This window comes from Oncorhynchus kisutch, linkage group LG14, assembly GCF_002021735.2.
Source record: "Oncorhynchus kisutch isolate 150728-3 linkage group LG14, Okis_V2, whole genome shotgun sequence".
NCBI classification, from domain to species: Eukaryota; Metazoa; Chordata; class Actinopteri; order Salmoniformes; family Salmonidae; genus Oncorhynchus; species Oncorhynchus kisutch.
Window position 1 is genome coordinate 20,679,030 of NC_034187.2, and position 17,037 is coordinate 20,696,066.

General features: G+C 44.5%; 1 protein-coding gene across 3 annotated transcripts in view; it reads left to right on the top strand.

The window, feature by feature from the left end:
- Positions 1 to 13,273, top strand: part of LOC109904196 (cysteine-rich motor neuron 1 protein) — a 178,742-nt gene extending 165,469 nt beyond the window's left edge. Inside the window, exons 16-18 of one of the 3 annotated variants that reach the window (XR_004202706.1) lie at positions 8,581 to 8,771; positions 9,166 to 11,914; positions 11,962 to 13,273. Coding sequence is in view for 1 of the 3 variants with exons in the window: in XM_031788003.1 (XP_031643863.1) it covers positions 8,581 to 8,771; positions 9,166 to 9,351 (377 nt within the window). In the remaining 2 variants the exon portion in view is untranslated. Of the gene's footprint in view, positions 1 to 8,580; positions 8,772 to 9,165 lie in introns of all 3 variants that reach the window. The other 2 variants (XR_004202707.1, XM_031788003.1) reach the window with 2 other exon arrangements.
- The last annotated feature ends 3,764 nt before the right edge of the window (positions 13,274 to 17,037 follow it).

Sequence of the window (17,037 nt, forward strand, 5' to 3'; positions counted from 1 at the left end):
CCCAGTTGCACAGGGCAGGGTCGAGACCCGGGGTCCTGAGTTTGGAGGGTACTATGGTGTTAAATGCTGAGCTGTAGTCGATGAACAGCAATCTTACATAGCTATTCCTCTTGTCCAGATGGGTTAGGGCAGTGTGCAGTGGGATTGCGATTGTGTCGTCTGTGGACCTATTGGGGCGGTAAGCAAATTGGAGTGGGTCTAGGGTGTCAGGTAGCGTGGAGGTGATTTGGTCCTTGACTAGTCTCTCAAATCACATCATGATGACGGTAGTGAATGCTACGGGGCGATAGTCATTTCGCTGAGTTACCGTGTCGGTGGCACTGTATTGTCCTCAAAACGAGCAAAGAAGTTGTTTAGTTTGTCTGGGAGCAAGACATCGTGGTATGCGACAGGACTGGTTTTCTTTTTGCAGTCCGTGAATGACTGTAGACCCTGCCACATACCTCTCGTGTCTGAGCCATTGAATTGCAAATCTACTTTGTCTCTATACTGATGCTTAGCTTGTTTGATTGCCTTGCGGAGGGTATAGCTACACTGTTTGTATTCGGCTATGTTTCCGGTCACCTTGCCCTGATTAAAAGCAGTGGTACGGGCATTCAGTTTTGCGCGAATGCTGCCATCAATCCACGGTTTCTGGTTGGGGAAGGTTTTTATAGTTGTTGTGGGTACAACATCACGATGCACTTGCTAATAAACTCGCTCACCGAATCAGCGTATTCATCAATGTTATTGTCTGACACTATGCGGAACATATTCCAATCCACGTGATCGAAGCAATCTTGAAGCATGGAATCCGATTGGCCAGACCAGAGTTGAACAGACCTGAGCACGGGCGTTTCCTGTTTTAGTTTCTGTCTAGTTTCTGGCTGGGAGCAACAAAATGGAATCGTGGAAGTTAGAGTAACAATGATCCAGGGTTTTGACAGCCTGGGTCGTGAATTCCGTCATCATGACTAGTCTCTCAAATCACTTCATGATGACGGAAGTGAATGCTACGGGGCGATAGTCATTTCGCTGAGTTACCTTGTCGGTGGCACTGTATTGTCCTCAAAGCGAGCAAAGAAGTTGTTTAGTTTGTCTGGGAGCAAGACATTGTGGTACGCGACAGGACTAGTTTTCTTTTTGTAGTCCGTGAATGACTGTAGACCCTGCCACATACCTCTCGTGTCTGAGCCATTGAATTGCAAATCTACTTTGTCTCTATACTGATGCTTAGCTTGTTTGATTGCCTTGCGGAGGGTATAGCTACACTGTTTGTATTCGGTTATGTTTCCGGTCACCTTGCCCTGATTAAAAGCAGTGGTACGGGCTTTTAGTTTTGCGCGAATGCTGCCATCAATCCACGGTTTCTGGTTGGGGAAGGTTTTTATAGTTGTTGTGGGTACAACATCACGATGCACTTGCTAATAAACTCGCTCACCGAATCAGCGTATTCATCAATGTTATTGTCCGACGCTATGCGGAACATATTCCAATCCACGTGATCGAAGCAATCTTGAAGCATGGAATCCAATTGGCCAGACCAGAGTTGAACAGACCTGAGCACGGGCGTTTCCTGTTTTAGTTTCTGTCTAGTTTCTGGCTGGGAGCAACAAAATAGAATCGTGGAAGTTAGAGTAACAATGATCCAGGGTTTTGACAGCCTGGGTTGTGAATTCTGATAATTTCTAGTAGAATTTAGGGAGCCTTGTTTTCAGATTAGCCTTGTTAAAATTCCCAGCTACAATAAATGCAGTCTCAGGATATGTGTTTTCCAGTTTACATAGAGTCCAATTAAGTTTTTTAAAGCTGTCGATGTGTCTGCTTGGGGGGGATATACACGACTGTGATTATAATCGAAGAGAATTCTCTTGGTAGATAATGCGGTCGGCATTTGATTGTAAGGAATTCTAGGTCAGGTGAATAAAAGGACTTGAGTTCCGGTATGTTGTTATGATCAACACCACGTCTCATTAATCATAAGGCATACACCCCTGCCCTTCTTCTTACCAGAGAGATGTTTGTTTCTGTCAGCGCGATGCGTGAAGAAACCAGGTGGCTGTATCGACTCTGATAACAGATCCCGAGTGAGCCATGTTTCTTTGAAACAAAGAAAGTTACAATCTCTGATGTCTCTCTATAAAGGCAACCCTTGCTCGGATTTAATCTACCTTGTTGTCAAGAGACTGGACATTGGCGAGTAGTATACTCAGGAGCAGTGCGCAATGTGCCCATCTACGGAGCCTGACCAGAAGTCCACTCCGTCTGCCCCTTCTGTGGCGCCATTGTTTTGGGTCGCCGGTTGGGATCCGATCCATTGTCCTGGGTGGTGGACCAAACAGAGGATCCGCTTCGGGAAAGTCGTATTCCTGGTCGCAATGTTGGTAATTTGACGTTGCTCTTATATCCAATAGTTCCTCCCGGCTGTATGTAATAAAACTTAAGATTTCCTAGGGTAACAATGTAAGTGTCAATGGTGTATTGGAGGCAAAGTCAGGCGCAGGAGAGCAGAGTATAATGAACAGGCGCAGTTTTTAGTTCCAAAAACGAGAGCACTACATAAATAATACTCACTCAAAAAACGGAACATAAAAGTAAAGCGCGTAAACTAACACCACATAACATGAAACAATTACACACAAACGTGATGGGAAACAGAGGGTTAAATACAAGTAGATTGGGGAAATGAAAACCAGGTGATTATGGAAACAAGACAAGACAAATGGACATATGAAAAATGGAGCGGTGATGGCTAGAAAGCGGGTGACATCAATCGCCGAACGCCGCCCGAACAAGGAGAGGAGCCGACTCGTGACTGTACCAAACAGAGGATCCGCTTCGGGAAAGTCGTATTCCTGGTCGCAATGTTGGTAATTTGACGTTGCTCTTATATCCAATAGTTCCTCCCGGCTGTATGTAATAAAACTTAAGATTTCCTAGGGTAACAATGTAAGTGTCAATGGTGTATTGGAGGCAAAGTCAGGCGCAGGAGAGCAGAGTATAATGAACAGGCGCAGTTTTTAGTTCCAAAAACGAGAGCACTACATAAATAATACTCACTCAAAAAACGGAACATAAAAGTAAAGCGCGTAAACTAACACCACATAACATGAAACAATTACACACAAACGTGATGGGAAACAGAGGGTTAAATACAAGTAGATTGGGGAAATGAAAACCAGGTGATTATGGAAACAAGACAAGACAAATGGACATATGAAAAATGGAGCGGTGATGGCTAGAAAGCGGGTGACATCAATCGCCGAACGCCGCCCGAACAAGGAGAGGAGCCGACTCGTGACTGTACCCCCCCCCCCCCCCCCCCCCCCTTGACGCACGGCTCCAGCGGCTCGCCGACACCGTCCTCGAGGATGACCCGGAGGACGAGGTGCAGGGCGATCCGGCCAGCGACGGTGAAACTCCTGCAGCAGTTCAGGATCCAAAACATCTGCAACCGGAACCCAGCACCTCTCCTCCGGTCCGTACCCCTCCCACTCCATGAGGTACTGAAGGCCCCCCACCCGACGCCTCGAATCCAGGATGGAACGAACAATGTACACCGGGGACCCCTTAATGTCCAAAGGGGGTGGAGGGACCTCGGTCACCCTCAGGACTTTAAATGGCCCCACAATCCACGGACCCAGCTTCCGCAGGGCAAGCGGAGGGGCAGGTTACGGGTTGAGAGCCAGACCCGGTCCCCCGGTGCGAACACCGGGGTCTCACTGCGGTGACGGTCCGCACTGGCTGTCTGGCGACGCACGGCTCTCTGGAGATGGACACGGGCGGCCTCCCATGTTTCCTCCGCACCTAAATCAGTCATCCACTGCAGGAGTCTCGGTCTGACCCTGATGCCACGGTGCCAGAACCGGCTGGTACCCCAATACGTCCTGAAAGGGGGAGAGGTTAGTGAAGGAGTGACGAAGCAAGTTCTGTGTCATCTCGGCCCAGGGCACAAACGCTGCCCACTCCCCCGGCCGGTCCTGGCAATAGGACCGCAGAGACCTGCCCACATCCTGGTTGACTCTCTCTACCTGCCTGTTACTCTCGGGGTGAAAAACTGAGGTAAGGTTAATTGAGACCCCCAGACGTTCCATAAATGCCTTCCAAACTCTCGACATGAACTGGGGACAACGATCCGACACTATATCCTCAGGCACCCCGTAGTGCCGGAAGACGGGTGTAAACAGGGCCTCCACAGTCTGTAGGGCCGTAGGAAGACCAGGCAGAGGGAGGAGACGACAGGACGACAGGAAAACGATCCACAACGACCAGGATCTTGGTATTTCCCTGTGATGTGACCAAGGTCGTTGTGGAACGGGTAAGGGATGTAACTTACCTCTGGGCAGGTGTCTCGGAGCCTTACACTGGGCACACACCGAGCAGGAGTGGACATAAACCCTCACTTCCTTAGCCAAAGTGGGCCACCAGTACTTCCCAGTCAGAGAGCGCACCGTCCGACCGATCCCCGGATGACCAGAGGAGGGAGACGTGTGGGCCCAGGAGATCAACTGGTCATGGACAGCAGACGGAACATACATACGCTCAACGGGACAATGGAGGGGAGCGGGCTCTGTACGCAACGCCTGCTCAATGTCCGCATCCAGATCCCACACAACCGGCGTTACCAGGCAGGAGGCCATTTGCCGCTCCTCTGTGTCATACAGCCGGGAAAGTGCGTCTGCCTTCTTATTCTGGGAACCTGGTCTGTAGGATAGGGTAAACACAAAATGGGTAAAGAACATGGCCCACCTTGCCTGACGAGGATTCAGTCTCCTTGCTGCTACTCCAGGTTGCGGTGGTCAGTCCAGATGAGAAAAGGGTGTTTAGCCCCCTCAAGCCAATGTCTCCACTCTTTCAAAGCTTTAACCACAGCCAACAACTCCCGGTCCCCCACATCATAGTTACGCTCCGCTGGGCTGAGCTTCTTCGAGAAGAAAGCACAGGGGCGGAGTTTCGGTGGCATGCCTGAGCGCTGTGAGAGCATGGCTCCTATCCCAGCCTCAGACACATCCACCTCCACTATGAATGCCAAAGAGGGATCCGGATGGGCCAGCACTGGAGCCAAAGTAAACAGAGCTCTTAGTTGCCCAAAAGCCCTGTCTGCCTCAGCCAACCACCGCAACCTTACAGGACCCCCCTTCAGCAGTGAGGTAATGGGCGCAACAACCTGGCCAACACCCCAAATAAATCTCCGGTAGTAATTGGCAAACCCTAAAAATCACTGCACCTCCTTTACCGTGGTGGGAGTCAGCCAATTACGCACGGCTGCAATGCGGTCACTCTCCATCTCTACCCCTGATGTGGAAATGCGATACCCTAGGAAGGAGACGGCCTGCTGAAAGGACAGGCATTTCTCAGCCTTGACGTACAGGTTATGCTTCAACAGTCATCCAAGTACCTTGCGCACCAAGGACACATGCTTGGTGTGTGTAGCGGAGTAAATCTGAATGTCATCGATATACACCACTACACCCTGCCCGTGCAGGTCCCTGAAAATCTTGTCTACAAAGGATTGGAAAACTGATGGAGCATTCATCAACCCGTACGGCATGACGAGGTACTCATAATGCCCTGTGGTGGTACTGAATGCTGTCTTCCACTCGTCTCCCTCCCAGATACGCACCAGGTTATACACACTCCTGAGATCCAGTTTCGTGAAGAAGTGCGCCCCATGCATTGATTCAATCGCCGTGGCGATAGGAGGTAGTGGGTAACTGTACCTCACCATGATTTGATTAAGACCTCTATAGTCAATGCACAGGCGTAAACATCCATCTTTCTTCTTCACAAAAATGAAACTCGAGGAGGCGGGTGAAGTAGAGTGCTGAATGTACCCCTGACATAGGGATTCAGAGACATATGTATCCATAGCCACCGTCTCTGCTTGCGACAGGGGATACACGTGACTCCTGGGAAGTGCAGCGTCTGCCAGGAGATTTATCGCACAATCCCCCCTTCGATGAGGTGGTAATTCTTTTTACAGAAGGCGAGAGCTAAAATGGCATATTCTGGGGTGATGTGCACGGTGGAGACCTGGTCTGGACTTTCCACCGTGGTAACACCAACGAAAACCCCTACACACCTCCCTGAGCACTCTCGCAACCACCCCGTGAGAGCCATCTGTTGCCAGGAAATAGTGGGGTTATGCAGAGCCAAGGAAGGCCTAGTACCACAGTAAACGCAGGAGAGTCAATGAGAAAGAGATTGATTTTCTCCTTATGATTCCCCTGCATAACCATGGCCAAGGAGATGGTGGCCTCCTTGATTAGCCCGGACCCTAAAGGTCGACTATCTAGAGCGTGTACCGGGAAGGGTCTAACTATAGGAAAAATGGGGATCCCTAACCTAATGGCTAATGCTCCGTCGATAGAATTCCCAGCTGCGCCTGAATCAACGAGCGCCTTATGCTGGGAATGTGGGGAAAACTCAGGGAAACAAACAGGCACAAATGCAGAAATGTACCCTCCCCCAGATCTGTGCCTCAACACAACCCTGTCTCGGAGCGCTACAGACAATTCCTTCGACCTCATGGCTTGGTTTTTGCTCTGACATGCACTGTCAACTATGGGAACTTCTATAGACAGGTGCCTTTCCAAATCATGTCCAATCAATTTAATTTACCACAGGTGGACTCAAACCAAGTTGTAGAAACATCTCAAGGATGATCAATGTATTAAAGATGGCGCCGAAGAACGTGGATGATGTTCTACATTCTCCCAACCAATTGTACTGTTTTATTCGTTTTTTTGCATTTTGTGTAACTTTTTCAACATCCTCCCGGACACCCTAGACCCCCTCCAATCCGCATACCGCTCTAACAGATCCAAAGATGATGCAATCTCATTCGCACTCCACACTGCCCTTTCTCACATAGACATGAGGGAACACCTATGTGAGAATGCTGTTCATTGACTACAGCTCAGCATTCAACACCATAGTGCCCACGAAGCTCATCACTAAGCTAAGGACTCTGGGACTTAACACCTCCCTCTGCAACTGGATCCTGGACTTCCTGACAGGCCACCCAAGGTGGTAGGAGTAGGCAACACCACGTCTGCCACACTGATCCTTAACAATGGAGCCCCTCAGGGGTGTGTGGTTATTCCCCTCCTGTACTCCCTGTTCACCCACGACTGCGTGGCCAAACACGACTCCAACACCATCATTAAGTTTGCTGACAACACAACAGTGTTAGTCCTGATCACCAACAATGATGAAAGGAGACCTATAGGGAGGAGGCCAGAGAACTGGCACTGTGGTGCCAGGACAATAATCTCTCACTCAATGTGAGAAAGACTAAGGAGCTGATCATGGACTACAGGAAAAGGCGGCTGAACAGGCCCCCATTAACATCAACGGGGCTGTAGTAGAGCGGGTCGAGAGTTTCAAGTTCCTTGGTGTCCACATCACCAACGAACTAGCAAGGTCCAAACATACCAAGACAGTCGTGAAGAGTGCACGACAAAACCTTTTCCCCCTCAGGAGACTGAAAAGATTTGGCATGGGTCCCCAGATCCTCAAAAAGTTCTACACCTGCACCATCGAGAGCATCTTGACTGGTTGCATCACCTCCTGGTATGGCAACTGCTCAGCATCTGACCATAAGGCGCTACAGAGGATAGTGCGAACGGCCCAGTACATCACTCGAGCCAAGCTTCCTGCCATCCATGACCTATATAATAGGCAGTGTCAGAGGAAAGCCCATACAATTGTCAGAGACTCCAGTCACCCAAGTTATAGACTGTTTTCTCTGCTACCTCACGGCAAGCGGTACCGGAGCGCTAGGACCAAGAGGCTCCTCAATAGCTTCTACCCCCAAGCCATAAGACCTCTGAATAATTAATTAAATCGCCACCGGACAATTTACATTGACCCCCTCCCTTTTGTACACTACTGCTACTCGCTGTTTATTATCAATGCATAGTCACTTCATCCCCCACCTACATGTACAAATGACCTCAACTAACCTGTACACACTGACTCGGTACCGGTGCCCCCTGTATATAACCTCAGCATTGTTTTTCTTATTGTGTTACTTTTTTATTGTTACTTTTATTTTAGTCTACTTGGTAAATATTTTCTTAACTCTTCTTGAACTGCACTGTTGGTTAAGGGCTTGTAAGTAAGCATTTCAGAGTAAAGTCTGCACTTGTTGTATTCGGAGCATGTGACAAATAAAGTTTGCTTTGATTTGGAAACAGGATGCAGCTGAGCTCAATTTCGAGTCTCATAGCAAAGTACATGAATACTTTTGTAAATAAGGTATTTCTGTTTTTAACTTTTAATACATTTGCAAACAATTCGACCATCGTTTTCGCTTTATCATTATGGGGTATTGTGTGTAGATTGCAGAGGACTTTTTATAATAAGGCTGTAACTTACAGCGTAGCACAATGTGGAAAAAGTCTGAATACTTTCCGAAGGCACATATGTAACTCTTCATCTCCCCACTTGGAGCAGAGTCTGCTGTTTCCTTTTAACTGCTACATATGAAGGCAAATCTTACATGAAACCAATTGCCAGTTAATGAATAATATATAAACATCTCGTGATACAGACTTTTAGGTGTGTCATAATGTTTGTGTGCTGCCACTGTCACAGGGAACTTTGGTAGTCTCCAAATGCCCTATCTGGATGGGAAGACCCCAGTTCCCAGAGAAGACACCACACTGCACTCTGTGGCATGGGTGGCACTGCCCATCATTATGATGCTGTTCACCATCACAGCTCTTCTCTTCATTAACCAGAAGAAGCAGTGGATCCCCGTGCTCTGCTATCGCACCCCAACTAAGGTAGGGGGTGCCATTACCCACATTTACAGTATGCCTTGTTGGTTTCTGTACAGCTTTGTTGTTGTTGTAATATAGTTGATGGTCTAAAATGCCAGAGAATATCACATCAGCATCTTATGGAGATGCATACTTGATCAATGTCTATACATTTGAATCTTGAAATAATTTAATGAAAAATAAAAGTTGTGCTATTACATAGAATGATTACATTGCCTAGCTTTGTAGTAATGATGAGCAGCAAATTCTGCCTTTACTGTATGTATACAGCCTGAAACGAGCCTTATTGAGAAATATAATATAGTATGAATATATCAATAAAATCTAAAGCTCTGAGCCTAACTAGAGTGTGATCTGTGGAAGTAACTAACTGTATGTGTGTGTGTGTCCTCTGCAGCCCACCTGCCTCAACAACCAGCTGGTATATGTGGACTGCCAGAAAGGCACCAAGGTGCAGGTGGACAGTTCGCAGCGCATGCTCCGGATCGCTGACCCTGACTCCAGGTACAGCGGTTACTACAGCATGCAGAAACAAAACAACCTCAACAACCTGCAGGCTGACAATTTCTACCAGACTCAGTGAGACAGAGAGACTGGCCTGGCCTCGCCTCGTGTCCAGTACTCAGCAGTCAGCAAGAAGCCAAAACGAGAGAGAGAGAGAGCGCATTACCTACAGTACCGTCACAACAACTATTACTTAACACAGACGGATGGAAAAATGATACCAAACCTATCAATGACAAAATAACTAGCAAACTAGCAAAGTTCATTAGCAAAGACAGATAAATGACTATAATAATCTGCTCAAGATGAATAACGAATCAAACAAAATATAATGATGATTTTAAACTACAGCTAACACAATGGAAGAACCAGAATCTAGACTTTTCCTAGATTATTGTTCAACTTCTTTTTGCCAGTGAGTGTTACACGTGTGTTTGGTGTGTGTGATGGAGGCGTGCTTCTGTATGTGGGTCTTTGTGAATGTGTGTGTGTTTAAAGTTAGATATACATCTTTGCGATTAGGAAAAAGTGGGTATTTTTCAAAGTATGGTATTTTCCTGCATTCCTGCTTCCTTGAAAAAGGCCTTTGAAGAGATAAACAGAATAATTCAAGCTAGTGTTTTCTGTTGAACACTGAACTTTTAGAACCAAAGCTCGGCTGACTGTATGTCGCATCAAAACACACCCTGTAAGAGAGATGCTAGACGAACACTGTGGCCAGTCTGATCTGAGCCGTGGCAGGACGGACTGACGACTGCCAGACTCTATGTGGCACTGAGCCGAAAGAGAGAGAATGAGAGAAAGAAAGAGTTCAGATACTGTAGACCCCGTCACAGACAGACCTCAGCTGAGCACCTCTCTCAGGTCTGTTCAAGCTGGACTATTGCTCTTTTCTTGCCTTCCTCTTTCCTCCCCTTCTTTGAAAACGTTGACATTGGTTTGCTGTCTTGTTTTCCCCCTGTGGAACGTCACCTGTTGCATAGAAGGTGGAAAGGAAGAAGAAGCTTCATTCACTCCATTTATTTTCCTTTGATATTCTGCTCAACATGTATAAGTGTTATTTTTCAAGTCACTTTCAATTCTCCATAATCTTTTGGCTAAATGTATTTAACAACAAAGGGCATGCTGACGCTGACTTTCACACACTCCAAACAATGGTGTCTTTTATTTGGATAAAGAATAAATGTGTTTGGGTTGATAAAGGCAGGATGAAGCTACCCACTGGGCACATATGTCTATTCCACGTTGGTTCAATGTAATGTCATTGAAATGACGTGGCAGCAACGTTGATTCAACCAGTGTGTGCCCAGTGGGTTGTGTAGTTCTTGAGGATTAAGGATTTGAGCATATGCTTTACAAGCTTTTCTGCTTTGTTTCTGTACGTCCTGTTTTACATGGAGTTGCACACACATAGGGAGACTATTTAGCTCCTTTAGGAAACACTGAGGATACAAGAAAACATAGAATCAAAGAATATGTTCAAATGTGTTTTTTCTCGGGGTTCTCTGAGGACGAGCTATATTAAAGTAGCTCTGATGTTTTTCTCCTTTTGTCTTACTGGCTGTAAGACTAACAGTCTCCTCTTCTCGATATTACCCAAGCACCTTTGTCTTCATTTATTCATTGCAAGACATTATACAGTTGGAACACGTATGTACATATTACTGCTGAAGATGAAAAATACATGAAATATTGTGTGACTATATACAGTATGTATGTGTCTATGTGTATGTTGTTTATTCATATATGTACATGTGTCAACCCACACATGCATGCACACATGATTTTTTCTTCACGTGTACATTTCTCAATTAATTTCCTATTGAATGTATTTATGATTGAGAAATAGATTTGATCTAATAATAGAAAACATGATGAGAACAAACATTTGCATTGATTTTTTGAAAAGAGGAGTGATAGAGACAGGACAGGACAGAAAAAACACAAACATCTTATTCAATCAGTTTTTCCCTCATTTATTTGATGTCATTTTCATTTTTTTTAAGAAAAAAAAGAATTGTCTATGAGGGCTTTGTTTGATTGGTCTGTGAGTTCCCTATCTATTTGAGTCAATCAGTTTCCCTGAATGAAGCAATGTCCAAAATGCCAACCATATATAGACAAGAGAGTTCTGAGCTGAGCAGTACCAGGCTCTCTCAATCTGTTATTCTTCTCTTTCATTTGTCGTTTCTGAAGTCAAACTATTGGAAAGTGGGTGGACATAAGCTCTGGGAGAGAGGGTGGGATGGAGGAAGGTAGGGGTAGTAGTTGACTTTTAGAGTTTGTCTTCAGTGTATCTTAGTCTGTCTGACAAAAATGTAAGTAGAATCATACATATTGGCACTTTTATATTGAAAATAACCTTTTTTGGTCATTTTTTTTAAACATACCTTTCATTGAAAGAGATGCCCTTAGTTTTTTTCTGAGCCCTGTCAGACCCAGTGTTACAGTTAGGTTCCAGTTGTTTCTGAATATTTGATCTACAAAACCTAAATTAACTTAGAACTCTCACGGTCATTGTATGCAGGCACTGCATTTCTGTTTATAGGTGAGGATTTCTGGCATTGTATGCAGGCACTGCATTTCTGTTTATAGGTGAGGATTTCTGGCATTGTATGCAGGCACTGCATTTCTGTTTATAGGTGAGGATTTCTGGCATTGTATGCAGGCACTGCATTTCTGTTTATAGGTGAGGATTTCTGGCAAGAACAAGAGGGGTAAATATTTACCTTGCAAAACATTAATTGCAGCTGAAGCTTGCTCTGTTTTCTCCTAACCTATATGTATTCTCCAGACATAGGAAAAACATACTCAAATCTACTATATAACCGACATGTACTGTATGTAAATGCTTTTTCAATGAAAGTTGATTGGTTTGATTCTCCAGCCATTACATACAGGTCTGTCTATCATCTGGACACAAACCACAGGCAAACCTCACTTAAATACACAATCCACATAATTTCCAATCGGTGAAGTGATGGATCATAATAATTTATTTGATTAAGGACCATAAGTTCTATTACACTCGCATCACATTGACTGGCTGGGTTCATATGTGACTTGGCTCTATGTTGCATGATGTGGTGCTACATCCCCTACAGTATGGTTGAGTAACTTCATACAGGAATGCATCTTATTCACAATGGGTCTTACAGGGTGAAATCGTTGTATCTTTCAGTGCATCCTCCAAGTATTGTTGTAAATACTTGAGTATCACTTGCCAAAATAAAAATAAATAAACATTGTTGGAAAAGAAAGAGAGAGGGAAACAAATTAGATTTAATTTATTGTGTTAAATTACCTAAATAATTTATTAATGAGCAAGATAATTGAACATGAACATAATAGGCCTTAAGCGATGATGCAGCTGAAATTGTGAAACTATTTTAGTGTTGTGTCAGTCTCTCGAAGAGCATGTAAATAAGGTTGTACTTTAGGTAGGTGGAGAAGTTGGAGGATCACAAGCTTTCACATCTTTTCAGGGTTTTTTTATCACATGGACCTGATTTAGCCGAATCCCAGATCTGTTTGTGCTGTCTTGCCAACTCCGATGGTCATTGTCATGCAGTTTACTGTAACACAGTGTGACAAAGAACATAGGAGTTGGATAGCTAGACAACACAAATTCATCTGATCAGGCTACATCTGCCTTGTCCAAGGAGCACAAAAGCCTGACACCCTGATGAGCATTTTCCTCTGTTCCAATAAAGATAGCCTATTGAGAGGGAAATATCTCTCTGTCCCCATTCTTTCCTGTTAACCATTTTATTTACACAACTGCCAATCCCCTTTAGAGTCTGAATATTACTGGTGTTTCATGCTTATGTAAAAATAAAAAATGTGTTGATATTGATAATGATGATATTGCAAAAACAAGATTTATTAAGAGGATAGATGAATATTTGACTGAATTTCCCGTAGCACAGCAGATTATTTTTTGCAAGTTCTTGTATTATTCTTTTTTGTTTCTTTGCAGCACAATAAATCATTTGAAAACAGCTGTGTGGATCTTCCGTGCAATCATTATTAGTATTACTAGTACTGGTGTTGTCATTCTTACCTCTCAGGATTTGACACAAACCTGTCCATCTCCTCTGTGATTTCTCTTCAGGGATTTCTGCCTCAATCATGAAATGTCAATGGTGCACTTTCTTTAGCTATTTTCTGCTTGAGGAAGAAATCTCTGTGGGTTTAGAGATAGAGGATAGGTTCAATCAACAACAACAAAAGTTCAAGAGGAACAAAAACACAATTTCACCTGCAGCACTTTGAAAATATAACAGCAGGTCAACCCGTTTAGCGATGACTCACTCAGTAAGTGATGGCACCAAAAACATTTTATCAGACCCAGCCAGCTGAGGCAGATAAATAATGTGTGACCACTTCCAGTTGTCTGCTAAGTGATACAGTACCTGACCCTGTATGTCTCAGTTACCAAAAGCATAGCGCAAGGTAAAAGGTTCAACTCCAGCAAGGATTACAAACATACTGTGTGTGCAAACATACTGTATGCACACACTGTAAGTCACTTTGGATAAAATAGTTCGCTTTTTTTTCTGGTCAAAGAAACCCATAAGCCTTTATTTATATATGAATACATTTACATACAGCAGTTTAAAGGGCTTTACACACAAGATAGAGATTTAGGTAGCTATAATGACCTTGGTACTCCATGTAGACTTTCCTCTAACATAAATATGTTAATAGGAATTGTTTCTCAGTTGCAACAATTAAAAATAACACTGAGTCAATAAATGAGATTCCATCTCTCATTTTTAACAGTATGCCGTAATGGACAGTATCCTCTCAGTAATGGACCAAAAGTCAATGTCGGTATGTGGGTGGATAGGGTCTGGACAACAGGGTTCAATTACTATGTCACATTATCTGGTACTGTGCAGCACATGCACAAATGACCAGTACAAGCCACAGGGAGGAGACACAGAGCTTTTAGAGAACCACGATGGCACATCAAAATAGGCTGATATCCCTTTTCCAGTTCCTGTACCTTTTATACTTCATTCACATATGTCTTATACTTCATATGTTCACATATTATCCCTTTAGGATTAGTTTGACTCATGATCTGTTTACTACACACATGTTAAGACATGACATATGTGACTGATTATGTTGTTGATAGTAACCTCATAACCTCAGTCACATCCATTCTAGGGAAAGGGAAATACCTACTCAGTTGTACCACTGAATGCATTCAACTGAAATGTGTCTTCTGCATTTAACCCAATTCCTCTGAACCAGAGAGGTGCGGGGGATTGCCTTAATCGACATCCCTGTCTTTGGCACCCAGGGAACAGTGGGTTAACTGCTTTGCTCAGAGGCAGAGCGCGATTCGATCAGCTAGGCAATTAGATCCAGCAACCTTTCAGTTACTGGCCCAACGCTCTAACCACAAGGCTATTCGGTGATGATGATGTTGTATAAGTACATTGTTAAGTGTTGCCAAGTGGAATATGGCAGTCAGCCATCACAGAAGTTCTCTATATATATATTTTTTACTGCAGTAATATTTGAATGTATGGATAAATAAATATGTATTCTGTGCAAATGTGCCCAATATCTTCAGTGATTGTTAACTGTGTGTGCACATCCGTGCCTGTGTATATATCTGTCTTCATCCGTGTGAGTGAGGGAGAGGGAGAGAGGAGAGGGGGCGGGTGTCGGTGACATAGCATGGCAACTCTACCTTTTTGACCATTTTCATTTTCATAATTGACCAGGAATGACAGAAATGTCCATCAACTAATCCTCTTATTTCATCCCTAATGCCGACTCTGTCACAGAAGCCCTTATGTTAATGTAACAAGGGGCTCAGCCTGGCAGTGAGTATAGTGTGTGTGTGTGTGTGTGTGTGTGTGTGTGTATATGTGTTGATGTGTGTGTGTGTGTGTGTGTGTGTGCGCGCGCCAAGCCTCTCCCTCCCTACTGGCCAGAAAGTATTGGCTATAGCCGTGGGCAGCAGCATGCAGTCTTGTGATAATATCTGTAAACTAATATTTTTTATCTCTAATCAAGAATCATGATTTGCAGAGAGATATTTTTGGAAGTCTTATACATCTAAGTGGACTTATTCTGTGATTTCCAGCTAATGTGGTCAAGGATCAGCCCGAACAGTCAATGGATTTCCCTTTACATTCTTGTGAGTTGAGGAGAAGCTTCTTTGAAATCACGTTAAGTACGTAGTTTTACAATGCTAGTCATGGATTAGTTGGAAGTGCTCATTATAAACAACTTACACTCACTTTAAACACACACATATACACACACATATACACTGATAATCCCCACAGCATCATACTGTGTTGAATGTGGTGAACCCCTTAGCTGATATTCTGACTGGTGCCTCTAATCTTCTTGGGTAGGATGCTACAAACTTGGCACACCTGTACTTGGGAAGTTTCTCCCATTCTTCTCTGCAGATCCTCTCAAGCTCTGTCAGGTTGGATGGGGAGCGTCGCTGCACAGCTTTTTTTCAGGTCTCTTCAGAGATGTTAGATCGGGTTCAAGTCCGGGCTTTGGCAAGGCCATTCAGAGACTTTTCCCGAAGCCACTCCTGCATTGTCTTGACTGTGTGCTTAGAGTCATTGTCCTGTTGGAAGTGGAACCTTTGCCCCAGTCTTTCCCTCGATCCTGACTAGTCTCCCAGTCCCTGCCGCTGAAAAATATCCCCACAGCATGGTGCTGCCACGACCATGCTTCACCGTAGGGATGGTGCCATGTTTCCTCCAGATGTGATGCTTGGCATTCAGGCCAAAGAGTTCAATCATGGTTATATCAGACCAGAGAATCTTGTTTCTCATGGTTTGAGAGTCTTTAGGTGCCTTTTGGCAAACTCCAAGGGGGCTGTCATGTGCCTTTTACAGAGGAGTGGCTTCCGTCTGGCCATTACCATAAAGACCTAATTGGTTAAGGGCTGCAGAGATAGTTGTCCTTCTGGAAGGTTCTCCCATCTCCACAGAGGAACTCTGGAGCAGTGTTCGTGACCAAGGCCCTTCTCCCCTGATTGCTCAGTTTGACCGGGCGGCCAGCTCTAGAAAAAGTCTTGGTGGTTCCAAACTTCTTCCATTTAAGAATGATGGAGGCAACTGTGTTCTTGAGGCCCTTCAATGCTGCATACATTTTTTGGTACCCTTCCCCATTTCTGTGCCACGACACAATCCTGTCTTGGAGCTCTATCAAATCAAATCAAATCAAATTGCATTGATCACCTACACATGGTTAGCAGATGTTAATGCGAGTGTAGCGAAATGCTTGTGCTTCTAGTTCCAACAGTGCAGGAATATCTAGCAAGTCATCTAACAATTCCCCAACAACTACCTAATACACACAAATTTAAAGGGGTGAATGAGAATATGTACATATATGGATGAGCGATGGCAGAGCGGCATAGGCAAGTTGCAATAGATTGTATAAATACAGTATATGAGTAATGTAAGAGATGTAAGAGATGTAAACATTATTAAAGTGGCAGTGTTTAAAGTGACCAGTGATCCATTTATTAAATTGGCCAGTGATTTGGTCTCAATGTAGGCAGCAGCGCCTCTGAGTTAGTGATTGCTGCTTAGCAGTCTGATGGCCTTTAAATAGAAGCTGTATTTCTGTCTCTCGGTCCCAGCTTTGATGCGTTGTGCAGACTGCACCACCCTTTGGAGCTCCATACGGTTGAGGGAGGTGCAGTTTCAGTACCAGGCAGCATGCTCTCGATTGTGCATCTGTAAAAGTTTGTCAGGGTTTTGGGTGA